This window comes from Pangasianodon hypophthalmus, chromosome 1, assembly GCF_027358585.1.
Source record: "Pangasianodon hypophthalmus isolate fPanHyp1 chromosome 1, fPanHyp1.pri, whole genome shotgun sequence".
In the NCBI taxonomy this organism is placed as follows: domain Eukaryota; kingdom Metazoa; phylum Chordata; class Actinopteri; order Siluriformes; family Pangasiidae; genus Pangasianodon; species Pangasianodon hypophthalmus.
The window spans coordinates 29,487,239-29,500,795 of record NC_069710.1 but is presented as its reverse complement, the minus strand read 5'-3'; the positions used below and the strand labels follow the sequence as shown (position 1 = coordinate 29,500,795).

Sequence of the window (13,557 nt, the reverse complement as noted above, 5' to 3'; positions counted from 1 at the left end):
AAAACAGGAAGCTGGGGGCCCCGGAGTAGCGCAACAGAAAAGGGAGGGAGGGAGGGAGGGAGGGGTGGCTTACTGTCTCTCCCCTGTCAATCACAGTGACACTGACTAATCATGAGCATCTGTGAGCTCATGCATGTGGAAGTGGGCAGATAGCGCCTTCCTCTGAGCGTGTTACCCCGCCCCCTGATGTTGCAAGAGCAGCACTTCGAAAAGATGAGGAAGAAGCATGTGATAGCATTCTTCCTCCCTGGTTGGTAGCTGATGTGTGATATAGGAGAGCTGGCTGATGGAAGGGAATTCGCCATGACTAAAATTAGGGAGGGAAAAAAAACTGGAAGCTGAAAATTTGACTGGTAAGAGTCATTGCATCATAAAATGTAGGCACCAATGAGGGTTCAGTATGCAAATAAGAGTCATGAACACTGGATCTGGATTTCATGATGAGGTAAAAGTGTGGTCTGTTGTCTAATGATATTTTTTGGTCAAAGAACCGTCATGTCAATAAATCTAGTATTCAGACTAGAAAATAAATAATTTTCAGAATAAACAGAGACTTTTTCAAAATGTAATTACATTTATTTTATATTCCATTACTTAATTTATTACAATTAGCCCTTTATGAATTTTTATATTTTCACTTTTTATATTTTTACATTTTATCTATGCACGTTTTTATTATTATTATTATTATTATTATTATTATTATTATTATTATTATTGTTCACTTATCCACCATTTTGTAGAGCAGCCGGAGATCTTTTGTACATTTCCATGATATGGATTTTTTTTCCCCCAAAAATGAAACTTATTACAAACATCCCGACTTGTTTTCAGTAAAATCTCAGACTTTGTACTGTTTCCGCTCAAGTTACAGCTAGGAACAGTAAAAATGCCAAACCTCTAAATTTATTAGATCTTCATGCCGCATTCGACTTAAAGCAGCAAGTCGAAGCTCAGAATGACGTCATTTTTTGCCTCCGTGTTTTTCTTTTGTTAGCATCAAGCTAGCCAGCTAACTGTATAAATGTATGATGTATATTTATCTCCTCAAAACAGTGAACTGTAGAGTCAGTGGTACAGATTTAACAATCAAATATGTCGCTATGTTGATTGATCTAAAGCTAATACTTGTATATACAGTATAAATTGTTTAAAAGTAAAGAAGTGCTACTTTATTTTACTGTTGATGCTGTGAGCAGCCATGTTGATTTGACGTCACTTGCTGAACTCAGAGGAACTTGGATTTGCGAAGACCGTACAGAGTTCCTGAGTTGAGGGGGTGTTTTTTTTAACCTTTGGTTTTTTTTTTTTTTGTTTGTTTGTTTGTTTCTGGTTGGAGGTCGGGAACTACAGCATTATGACCTCTAGTCAAATGTAGAATTAATGCTAATCTTTGTGTTTGCTACCTGCTGAAAACAGTGTTAGAACTGCTGACAACACAACACTTAAGAATTCAAAGTCAACTACAATTTTATAAAATGTGTTTTTCTTTATATAAAAATTACTGGCGCAAAAACCGTCACTGCAGCAGTTTTGCTTCATCCTTTTAAGAAACAGCTAAAATCTGACTGTGTTATTGTGTCATAAAATGTAAGCACCAATGAGGTTCCAGTATGCAAATAAAGGCTATGAACACTGGAAAAGGGGTGGGGCTGTGGAGGGTTCGTTTTGCTTTTTGTATATTCATAAAAACTGGATTTTATGATGAGGGAAAAAAAGTGCAGTCTTGAAAAAGTATAATTTTCAGAACAAATTTAACAAATTTATTATTTAAGAATTATTACAGGTTTTTCATATATTTTATTATATTTTAGTTTTTTTTATTTATTCATCACATTTTATACAATCAGAATGATAATCTCACATCCCTTTTTATTAATTAATTAATTTATTTATTCATTCATTTATTCATTCGTTTTTTAATTTCTTGCGTGTGTCTGCCTTTTGTTTTTGCTCGTTATTACCTCCTGAAGCAGAACACTTGGACAGTTTAATCAGCATGATGAAATTGCTCACTAAACATTTGCTGATGATGTTGCATTAGCTGTCATTATGTTATGAATGAACGAAGGATAAATAAAAAATGACAGATCATTTATTGATTACGAATTTTATGAAGCGTGTGACTGCAACGTGAAGAGTTTTGTTTTTGTATTAATGAAGGCTGATTGAGAATTTCTCTACAAGAAGTGTGTTTAGTTTCATTTCATCACAAAATATAACCAGAAGATTAAAATTCAAACTCGATGCCTGCTAAGCCTTTGCTTGTGTGTGTGTGTGTGTGTGTGTGTGTGTGTGTGTGTGTGTGTGTGTGTGGGCGGAGCAGCTCTCACTTTGCGGTAGACTCTGTTCCAGCGTGTGAAAAGTGCACGTTTACAGAGTCGTGATGGAGCTCCGCAGTCTCGGCGTTTGCCCGTGGAGGCGTTGATCACCTCCAGCTGCTCGTCTCCTGCAGTCCAGTTCACGCTGAAGCACGAAGCCTTGAGCTGCTGCCAACACTCACTGCTGCTTAGACCTAATACACACACACCCACACACACAGAGCAATAATCACACACAGTATCAGAAGAAAGTCTAAATACTATAATATCATGTGTAGGAGTTAATGCTCACGTATTACCACAAAGTGGACATTAATACACACTTAAGAAGCCAAAGCACGACCACATGCACACTGGATCACATTTGCTAAACAAAGGTCATGTTTATAACAGATTTGCTCAATTAGTGTACTGTATGAGTATCGACTTCATGCAGGAAGAGCATACGTCCTCCACCACGGGGTTGCACCTCATGCAGATGGGGTCGCTCGTGAACTTTACCAACGTTTATTATTATGGAGTTCTATGCAGATACGCCACTGACGTATGGAGTATTTTTAAAATAATAATTAATACTAGACACAGTTCTGTAGCATTACTAAAAATTTAAACCTACAATTCATTAGGCTATTTATTTCATTTGGAGCAAAAGAGCTTCTCAAACTTTTTTGCAGCCAGAGACCCTTAAAAATAAATTTCAAAGATTGTTAAAATATTAGGCTCATTTTTTAAATATGTACTATAATAATGTGACAATTTATTAGTGCCATAGAGCTTTTTAATCCTAAAAGTTTTCCCAACAGAAGAAATTAGGTCCAAGTTAAATATGGCATTATTTGTAGGCCACTTGTTTTTGAGGTATTGAGATTAAACTCATTCGATTGAAGTGAGCGTTCAAAAAAATCTTAGGATAATAGATAATAGTGGGTAGTGATTTCCACCAATGTAACAAAAAATAAATATATATAGAGAAATAAATAAATAAAATTGACAACACCACATTGAGAAATAGTTTTTAAGCTCATTTTCCACATAAAAACAGCAGCAGTGTCCAATACACCAAATACTGTACATCATGATGCTTAAGGTTTCTCCAAATAAACACTACGTTATAAACTACTTTATACAAGTGTTGTTGAATTCTCAAACCTGATTGGACAGAAGGTGTTGGTTTTTATATATAATATATAATTTTCTAAAACAGCAGCTCTGAATGTAGTTCCATGGGTTTATATTAATGCACTCGTTCTAATACATTATCGTTTCTATAGTAACAACATACGCAGGGACCTGTACAGCGGACACTCCATATAAACTAAGTCTAAAAACAAACAAATAAAAGAACTCGTTTCTTTATTAAAGTCTTAGTGTACTCGTTCATATGGTGGAGCTTTTGGTAACAAGATGTTTATTTAACATTTATGGAAGGAGTCTCCAGTGACAGCGCTTTGTAACAGTCAGTAAGGTTTCCATCATGGGAAAGTTTTCAGGACGGAGTGTACACTTTGTGGTTTCCCTGTAACTCGATAAGCTGTTGTCCTATTTTTTTGTCCAATTAACTTCAAGAAAGAAGATACTGGTGAAGGAATGACTGTTCATAGCTGCTATGAAGTAAGTGATAACAGGAACTAACTTACAACATTAACTGTAACTATAAATGGATAAAAAGTATGATGTGTCATTCTTTAAGAAATAAAACAATGTAACTTTGCAAACTGCTGTCATATAAGAGCAATACAAGACTCCGGGATGTGCTGTTATAGGAAAATAATCAACTCTGGGGTGGGAACAGTAACTGCGCTGAGCCTCACACCACCCTGTGATTGATTATTTTCCTATAACAGCATGCTTCCAAGTGTTTTATCTCTTACATACTGAACTATGTTGCCTGACTTCAATAAACTGCAGTGCAAAATACAGAGTAATAAAGAGTACATGCTAAACAGAATGATGGTAAGAGAGTCTGTGTGTGTGTCTGTGTGTGTGTGTGAGTGAGAGAGAGAGAGAGAGAGAGAGAGAGAGAGAGAGAGAGAGAACGAGTCTATGAGAACATGTATATGGACAAAAGAGGGGCCGTTTGCTGAGAGGGGAACGCGCATTAGAGTGCTATGCTAGCGAGACCGGCGACTCACTTAACCTGCTTAATTGCCAGTGAGTGCTTGAGTGTTCCATTAGCTTAGTCTAATGTGGTGTCTGTGTGGTAAACATCAGTCGCAGACACAAAAGACCTCTCTCAATCCTCAATCAAAACATATTTGCCACAGCAATTAGCATAGCACTCACTCTGCGCTGAGAGCAGGTTGACCACACATTAGCGCCTGCTAACGATTTTGCAGCTCAAACCTGACAACACGTTTTGTACGCTGACATAAACTTGTGAGAATTTAGACGTGCTTGTGAGTATTATTTATCCCGAGTACAAGCTGCTGAGACAATATAACACGCACCATGCCATCTTGATGACTGATTCGACAACAGATTCTCATGTTGTATCTTGACACTAAAGCTTTTTATCAAATATTTGACTCTGTAAACCTCAGGCATCTCCTCGGGCATGTATTTCAATCAGAAAGCAAACAGGTTGAGAGCGGAGCGCACAATGAAATGCTGACAAACAGAAAGAGCGGGCGTGCCGGTGGAGGAATAATCTCCCACACAGTCTCTTTCCTTGCATGTGTGAATTTCAATTCTTTCTTTTCTCCACGCCACCTCGAACAGGTGCAATGAATCGCCTGTCACCAGGACAATGATCCTGTCTCTTATTGCTTTTTCCATGCAGTAATAGACTTGCTCTGTGTCTGTGCATTTCTCTTTCTTTCTTTTTTTCTTTCAGTATGTCTGCCTCCCCTTCTTTCCTCACTTCATTCATGCCTCATTTTGCATCCCTCATTGACTCCACTCCTATATTTCTCTAATAGACTATTTGATTTTCTTCCTCTATGAAATTTTGATCAATTCCTTTGCTGCTCATTGTTCTGGGACTCGCCCTTTATGGTGACGAGCCCCGCTAACAGTTATTTCACTTTTAATGAGCCGATGTACCTCAACCACCACCTCAACACCTGATAACTACAGGAACTGTCTAACATGTACTAAATAATCTGACAAACACAAGAAGTGTGTTTACATGTAAAAAAAACAATCTGATAACTGCAAGACATGTGTTTACATATACTAAATAATTTGATAAATACAAGACGTTTGTTTACATGTACTAAATAATCTGATAACTGCAAGAAGTGTGTTTACATTTACAAAATAACCTGATAACTACAAGAGGTAAGTTTACATGTAAGTAATCTGATAACTACAAGAAGTGTGTTTACATTTATAAAATAATCTAATAACTACAAGACTTGTGTTTACATGTTCTAAATAATTTCATAAACACAGGACGTGTGTTTACATGTACTAAATAATCTGATAACTACAAAATGTGTTTACATGTACTAATAATCTGATAGTTTTCTGATTACATTCTAATAACTCTAGATGGCCTTTGTTTCATCATGTGCAGCAGTAAAAGACCTTGGTGTGATTATTGATTCCGGTCTTTCATTTGAAACTCATATAGATAATATTACTAGGATAGCCTTCTTTCATCTCAGAAATATTGCTAAGATAAGAAATATAATGTCACTACACTATGGTGAAAAATTAGTTCATGCTTTTGTTACCTCTAGGTTGGATTATTGTAATGCCTTGCTGTCTGGATGTTCCAGTAGATGCATAAACAAGCTCCAGTTAACCCAGAATGCAGCAGCGAGAGTCTTTACTAGAACCAGAAGACATGACCACATCACCCCTATCTTCTCTATGCTGCATTGACTCCCATTCAAATTTTGTATTGAATATGAAATACTACCATTGAACTATATAGTACTGAATGGTCTTGCGCCTCAGTACCTGAGTGAACTTTTGGTTTTTTGTGATCCACCACGCCTACTTCGATCGAAAAGTGCAGGGTATTTGTTGGTACCCTGAATAGTGCGTGCTACAGCTGGGGGTAGAGCTTTGTCTTACAAAGCCCCACAGTTATGGAACAGCCTTCCACTTAGTGTTCGGGGCTCAGACACAGTCTCAGTGTTTAAGTCTTGGCTGAAATCATATCTGTTTAGTCAAGCCTTTTGGTGAGCAGTTTTTTCTTGGGTAAAGGAGCAGATCTGGAGAGTTCACAGGCATAGAGTGTTGTGGTGAACTGGGATGTTTGGATGCTGTCACCTCCCCACTCTCACACGTTCACTCAGGTTTGTCGACGGTGGAGTGTCTGGCCGCTTTATGTCCCAGGGTGCCCTCATGTCTATGTTACCTTCTGACTCCCCTTTTAGTTATGATGTCATAGCTGGTCTTGCCGGAGTCCCTGCTTGCACTCTGCACGCAAAATACTTTGTCCTTAACCATTACGGGACAAAAGCTTACCTAAAAATCTCTCCCTCCCTCTCTGTCTCTCTCTGTCAAGCTACACATGCTACTCCTGAGATAACTACGAGAAGTGTGTTTACATTTACAAAATAATCTGATAACTAAGAAATGTGTTTGTTTGCAAAAAATAATCTGATAACTGTAAGAAGTGTGTTTACATGTTCTACAAGAAGTTAGATTGTGGAAACGATGCATTCACTGGCATTTACAGTGAATAACACTCATTATCTCGTTACAGTGGCACCTGTCAAGGAGTGGGATATATTAGGCAGCAAGTGAACAGTCAGTTCTTGAAGTTGATGTGTTGGAAGCAGGAAAAATGGCCAAGCGTAAGGATCTGACCGATTTTGGGCCGCATCACATCACCCCATTGTTGGGTATTTACCTGTAACAGCACACCCCAATTGTTTTATTCCTTAAGTATGTCATGTGATGATGGAGAAATGCCACATCTACACGAGACTCAGTAATTAGATTTATTTCTAAACACGTGATGTCTGAACCTCTGCCATGACTTTTTTTAGCTTCAAATAGACCCCTACTTGCAAAAAGACCGCAGTATCCTAGCAACCTGATGCTACTTGGTTATAATCTGACTGAAGAATCTATGAAGAAGGTTATTAAGGAATCGGATTGACACTATCTAAAATGTTATCCGGTTATTATTATGGATTAGCACTCTGAGATAGGGAGTTATATTCGGCTAAACTAATACTTTCAAATGGTGTAACTCCTTATGGCTTGGCGTCCTGTCAGTGGCTAAATAATGCTAAGTGATGGTCTAGCTTGCAATGACCAGACATACATATCTCATAGAAACTCTGAGCCTTTATTTTAGAGAGAAAGTAAAGGCATAGAAGGCTCTTGATGCTTATTACTTTGTTGTTAGTGGGCATGTCTAAAACATGGCACTGAAAGCTAAGATGATGCCCAGTGAGGCACCATAAAATCATCTGTTAGCTGAACAAAGTTAGCTAAACATGTCCATTACAGGCAACTCCTCAGCAAGATTATTAGCATTAGCTAGTTTCTTGTTGCAGGTTTGTTAAAGCAATATAAATGAGGTATGCTATCTAAGTAGCAAGCTAATCCTGTTAAATTCTTAGTTAGCAAACCAACTTCACTGAATGATAGCTAGCTGTTCTGATTCTGACAACCTGGAGGCGCAGCTGATGGCTCACTCAGGGCTCTATAAACCAATTTCTGTTTAAAAATCTTTCAAAACGTTCTGACCAATCCGGTTTGAAAATTCAACAGCGCTGTGGTATAATCATTTATAATATACCTGCCTGTTTTTACATTTTGTCGCCTTTCCATTCAGCATGCAATGGAGGGTGCAAACTTTTGCTATCAACTGTAAATGTGGCGATTCTGGTTTTATCTCACTGTGGATAAACTAAAGCAGAACTAACTATTATTCTCCATATTGTATCTGGTAAAAATGTGTAAATCGCTTTAGATAAAAGCCATATAAATCAGTGGACATGTATACAGTCAAGTCCATGAGCGTGAGTATTTATGCTATAACATTTATATACATTTTATATTTATTTCTGCAGTGGTGTTAGTGTTAGTGTACAGCAGAAAGCGCTGCACATGCGTGACCCGCTTCTGAAGGACAGGATCATTGATTAAGTGAAGAAGCGATTTGCTCGGTGGTGATAATAGCTCTGCTTCGCTCCTGGAGACCTCTGTTCTTTATGACAGCGGGGCTTAAAATAACCAGGCCATTTTCCCCCCCAACAACGGCAGCAACACAATGGAGGAAGAGCTCATCAAAGCGCATGAAAAGGCTGAAGCGGAGGTGCAAAGTGCAAACTCCTCCTCTCCCGCTGATAAGCCATGTGATTAGATTGATTATGGGGAAGAAGCATGGATCTGATAGCGTGGAGGATGGAGAGAGGGAGAGAGCAAGAAGGCACAGTTTGGTGACGTGGGTTCGTATGTGTGTTTTGTTGGTTTTTCTTGGGAAAGGTCACGGTTCTGTCCATTAATCCTGGGAAAATATGTGTTTTCGTTTGATGCTTCCTGACGCTAATCGGAAATCTGCTGCTGAACACAGACTTGGGTATGATCAATTCACATCAGCTTTCAAATCAGCTCAAGAAATATTAGCACCCTTTATTAAGATGAGTAACAATGACTATAGAAAAAGAAGAAGAAGAACGCTGACATTTTGTTATACCTCACAGCTGCTTACTTTGATTCTGAATAAACAATAATAAATATGTTTGCTTTAACTGTAGTTTCTTAAATGCTCGTTATAAATATTTCACCGTTTCTATAGTAACAGCTCTTTCACAGGGACTTGTATGACGGACACTCCACATAATCTAAGACTAATAATAACAATTTTTAAAAAATTATTAAGAGGTTAATCAACTTCAGACAGAGGAGTTTGCATTTTCCGGTTTGTCTGTAACATTGCACGTTGTATTTTTTGTCTTATTATCTTCAAAAAAGAAAAAAAAAAGAAAAAAAAAAAGAGATGCTTGTGAGGGAACAACTGTCTATAGCTGCTATAAAGTAAGTAAGAACAGTAGCTAAACTGCATTGTGAATGTTCAACAACATTAAATGTATCAATAAACAGATGGATAAAAAGTATGATATCATTCTTTAATAAATTAAAATAAATATTAAAAAAATTCTAATCACTGGCAAATTGTTGTTCAACTTAACCCGGAAGTGGGAAGTTGGAACTACGTCATTTTCCATCTTCATGCGTTTGAGCTCCAATGTGTGAAAAAAAACAAAACATGGACACCTCCTTGTTTGTCTTTTGTTAGCAAGAAGCTAGCCAGCTAGCTGTGATGAGTGATGTATATTTATCTCCGCAAAACTGCAAACTGTAGTCAGTGTTACAGGTTTAACAAGCGAATATGTCGGGATGTTGATTGATCTAAAGCAAATATTTGTATATACAATATAAATGGTTTAAAAGTAAAGAAGTGCTACTTTGTTTTACCGTTGATGCTGTGAGCAGCCATGTTGATTTGATGTCACTTGCTGAACTCGAGGGTGAGCAGACCGAGTAATCATTTTCAATGTTTTTTCCTAGTCTGAGGTGGGAAATTCTAAGTTACGAGTTTTAGTCTAATGCTGCATGAGATTGGATTTTACACTGAAAAGAATTTTACACTAAAGAATAATCTGAAAAAAGGGAATATTTTATTCAGTTAGTGAGCAGTGAGCCAGGTGTCAACACCTCAGAAAAGTAGTGATTAAGCACAGGGGGAAAGTTGCAAACTGTGAAGTTGCGACCTGAGATGAATCTGCTTACGACATGGAGAAGGTGTGGAAATAAAAAAAAATCTCTTAACAGGAAGGTGAGAGTACATCTCTGGAAAATAAAAAATAATAATAATAACATCATGGTGACGTCTTGCCGATTAGCATATGGCTAGCACGCTACGTTGTTCCTGTTTGTATGATGTCTGGGAATAACTGAGGACCTGCTTAACCTCACATCCTCACCATACAGACTTGCTAATTAGCTAATTGAGATGTGCTGGAGCAGGAAGGCCCTTTCCCTCTGTAGTGCAGTGCGCTGGTGCTACAGGAATGTGAGTATTAGAGTGTGTATTGTAGTGTGTATTGTAGTGTGTGTGAAGCTTCTCGTACTGCTGAGTAGCGGCTGGTTGCGACGGTAGCAGGCAGGAAGTGAGCCGAGACGCTCCATCCTCTGGTTCAGTGTTCTGGAGAGGTGTCCGGTGTGTGTCACGCTGCCTACCGTCACACTGTACAGATACACGGGCTCGACAAAGTGACTGAGCAGCGCCCCCTGGAGGCCGAGCACGTTCCACCTGCACACACGTGTGCATGCACACACACACACACACACACACACACACACACACACACACACACACACACACACACACAGAGAGAAAGTCAGCAGTCATTATTTGTTAATGCAGTAAATATGTGAAGTGATTGTAGCAGACAACTACTGAACAACAACTTTTGTCACACTGAACAACATGATTCCAATAAATTCTTGGTCCTGACTTTTGTCTTTTATTGTTAGTTGACTTTGGTAGCAACGGCACTAAAATGGCCGCCAGTGAGCATGTCACGTTATGCATTCTAAGACCACAGATCTCAAATTTTTCTTTTACGATGTGTGATATTTCATGCAGCTGACTTGCTATTTGTACATGTTTAATATTATTCATTGCTAGTTCTCCCCAGCTAGCTCAGTCTCCTGCTATCACACAATAGCAAACTTGTATATAAACCACACAATATAATAGTTATATTGCCTAATGCTAGCTAGTAGTATAATAATATCTATAATATAGATAGTGGTGTATAATAATATAGGAGTAAGCCTTACATTAACTTGCTTGTTGAAACGTATTAAAGTTAAATAGCTGATAATGTTAGCTAAGCTAGCTTTGTGCTTTGTGTTTAGGCAAGGTAGAAAAACTTATAATAGTTAGCCTAGACTCAGCCTCAGATGAATTTCCTAAGGTTCACTAATAATTATTGTATTGTACACCTTTCAGGCCACAAGCTTCAGAATCTTGAAGGTTTCAACCTCACTGGCTACACACACTCATGTTTATGCTTCTGATGCAGAAACAAACCTTTGAATGAGCTTTGGCCTGTCAAATGATAGATTTTTTTAATGTTTACTGACGAAACCTACCTTACCAGACCGCGATGGAACACACACCGATTATTAAATACACCTTGCTGTACCAAGCTCTCATGTGGAAAAGATATGATAATGTGCACAGCCTTAATGTATGTTAATGTAACACACACACACACACCTGACTGTCACAGCGAGTATTATCTTCATTATTGTGAAACCCATATTAGCATAACATACATAGAGTACAGGGTGAATTAGCATATGTTGACAAAAAAGCAGAGTTGCCTGCTTTGGAAACGAGAGATGAGAGTGAACAAAGTGCAATTAGATCCAGACATTCTGAGCATATTTTATAATAAGGTGATAAATTACACCGTATGGCCTTCATTTCAACCTGAATGCATTAAGAACTACTATACTGCTGAATTCTTGAATCTGATTGGTCAGAAGATGTTTATTTATCAAATTAAAACGTGTGTGATTGTTGACATGGTGAGGTTTTCTGTAAGGAGGCATTTATTTAACACTTATGGAAGGAGTCTCCAGTGTTAGATGTAGTCAGGTTTTTCAATAGTATGACAAGCTGTGTTTTTTTTAGCTGTAAGATTAGCTTCCAGATCATCAAATATAACTAAAAACAAATAAAAAATATAATGTGTCATTCTTTAATAAATAAAGAATCATAATCATTGGCAAACTCACGAATAAAACACTTCATGACCTGCAGTTATAGGAAAATAATCAATTTCAGTGTAGTGACAGCAACTCCACTGCATCACACCACCCCGTCGTTGATTATTTTCCTGTAATGGCACGTTTTCTTCGTTAAATAGTTGATATAAACCTCCTCACTTGGTGAAATGAAAATACAATTAAATATGTTTTGCTTGTATTCTAATAATCATAAGCTAATTTACATTTACAAAAGAGACAATCATTGACACATAATGCTTCTATTTTTCCCCTCCATTGTTCTTTTGCTTTAATTAGCACCTTTTTTTTTATCATGTCAGTAATTATTACAATCACCTCTCTCGCATCTCTGTTTATCTCTAATAATGAGCCATTCTAGCTTTTGGCTCCCCGAGCAGTCAATTAACACCGAGCTCTCTTTCCAGGAAGTGAACAATGACGTCCCCGGTGTAGCGCCGTGAACCTCGGTGTCACGTCTGGAGAACCTCTCTCACACCTATGTGCGCTGGAAGAGATAGAGATCTCGCTTTTTATTCTCTCCTTCTCCCTGCTGTGTGTCTTTGTGGGGAGAAATGATTTAGCCTTGCGATATCCATTTGCCCAGGATGCAACACTGTGAATTAGAAACATCTTTTAATCTCATGCAAGAAAAGACAGCCATCTGGCTTGTGTATGAACTTAAACGAGGGACGAGGGGGGTCTCTCTCAGGCTCTCTCTCACTCTCTCTATCTCTCTCTTTTTTCCCCTCTATCTCTCTATGCTTGTCTCTCGTTCACTCCAAGGCCATTAAATTAAAGCGTTCATCTACATAAAACTCCGAACGCAATATAAAGCATCATATTCATCGCCAAACCATTTTAGGCTTTCAATTAAAACCGTTGTTGGTTTAATTAAACATCCATGCCGCTCAATCAGCTCCCTGTATATTACTGCCTCAGAAATAAAAACAATCATCACGCTGACAGACATGAAAAAAGCTTTTGTTGTTTCCCCATTGATGAAGATGGATGATCGTGAATTGACCAGTGGTCTAATCTGAGGTGAGAGAATGATATAATGATGACCAGTGGCTTAAATGTCATTCGCTGCCTCACTTCCTGCTCTGCTCTCCATAATGCCCTTGACCAGCCATCCCATAATGCCTCGTTCTTCCAAACAGGACAGCAGGATCATTCACAGAGAAGGACAAAAAGCGGCTTTCTGTAAGAAGGCTTGATACCCCTTTCTGTATTATTCTTTTTTTTTTTTTTTTTTTAGTAATTGCTTTCACCCCAGACTGTGACCTGGTCAGATTTAATCACACTCTTCCTGCCTCTGATCGACTGAATCAAATCGAACAAATTAAGAAAGCTTTGGAGCTTTGGAGGGGTGAAACGATTCACGTCTGTATGTGTGTATCATGCACGTGTCCTGGACACTGAAATGTATGCAAGAGACATAGCTAAAAGAGGTGCATTCGTTTTGGAGTTTGTCTATTGGATTGTTGAGAGAGCTGCTGAATTCTCAAATCTGATTGGT

General features: G+C 38.1%; 1 protein-coding gene across 2 annotated transcripts in view; it reads right to left on the bottom strand.

Moving 5' to 3' along the window:
- The window catches only part of adarb2 (adenosine deaminase RNA specific B2 (inactive)), a 194,867-nt gene that overhangs the window by 2,525 nt on the left and 178,785 nt on the right, over window positions 1-13,557 (bottom strand). For both annotated transcript variants that reach the window (XM_026944890.3, XM_034308448.2), the window contains exons 8-9: window positions 10,367-10,548; window positions 2,334-2,515 (exon numbers count right to left, since the gene is read on the bottom strand). In XM_026944890.3, coding sequence (XP_026800691.1) covers window positions 2,334-2,515; window positions 10,367-10,548 — 364 coding nt within the window. The remainder of the gene's footprint in view (window positions 1-2,333; window positions 2,516-10,366; window positions 10,549-13,557) is intronic.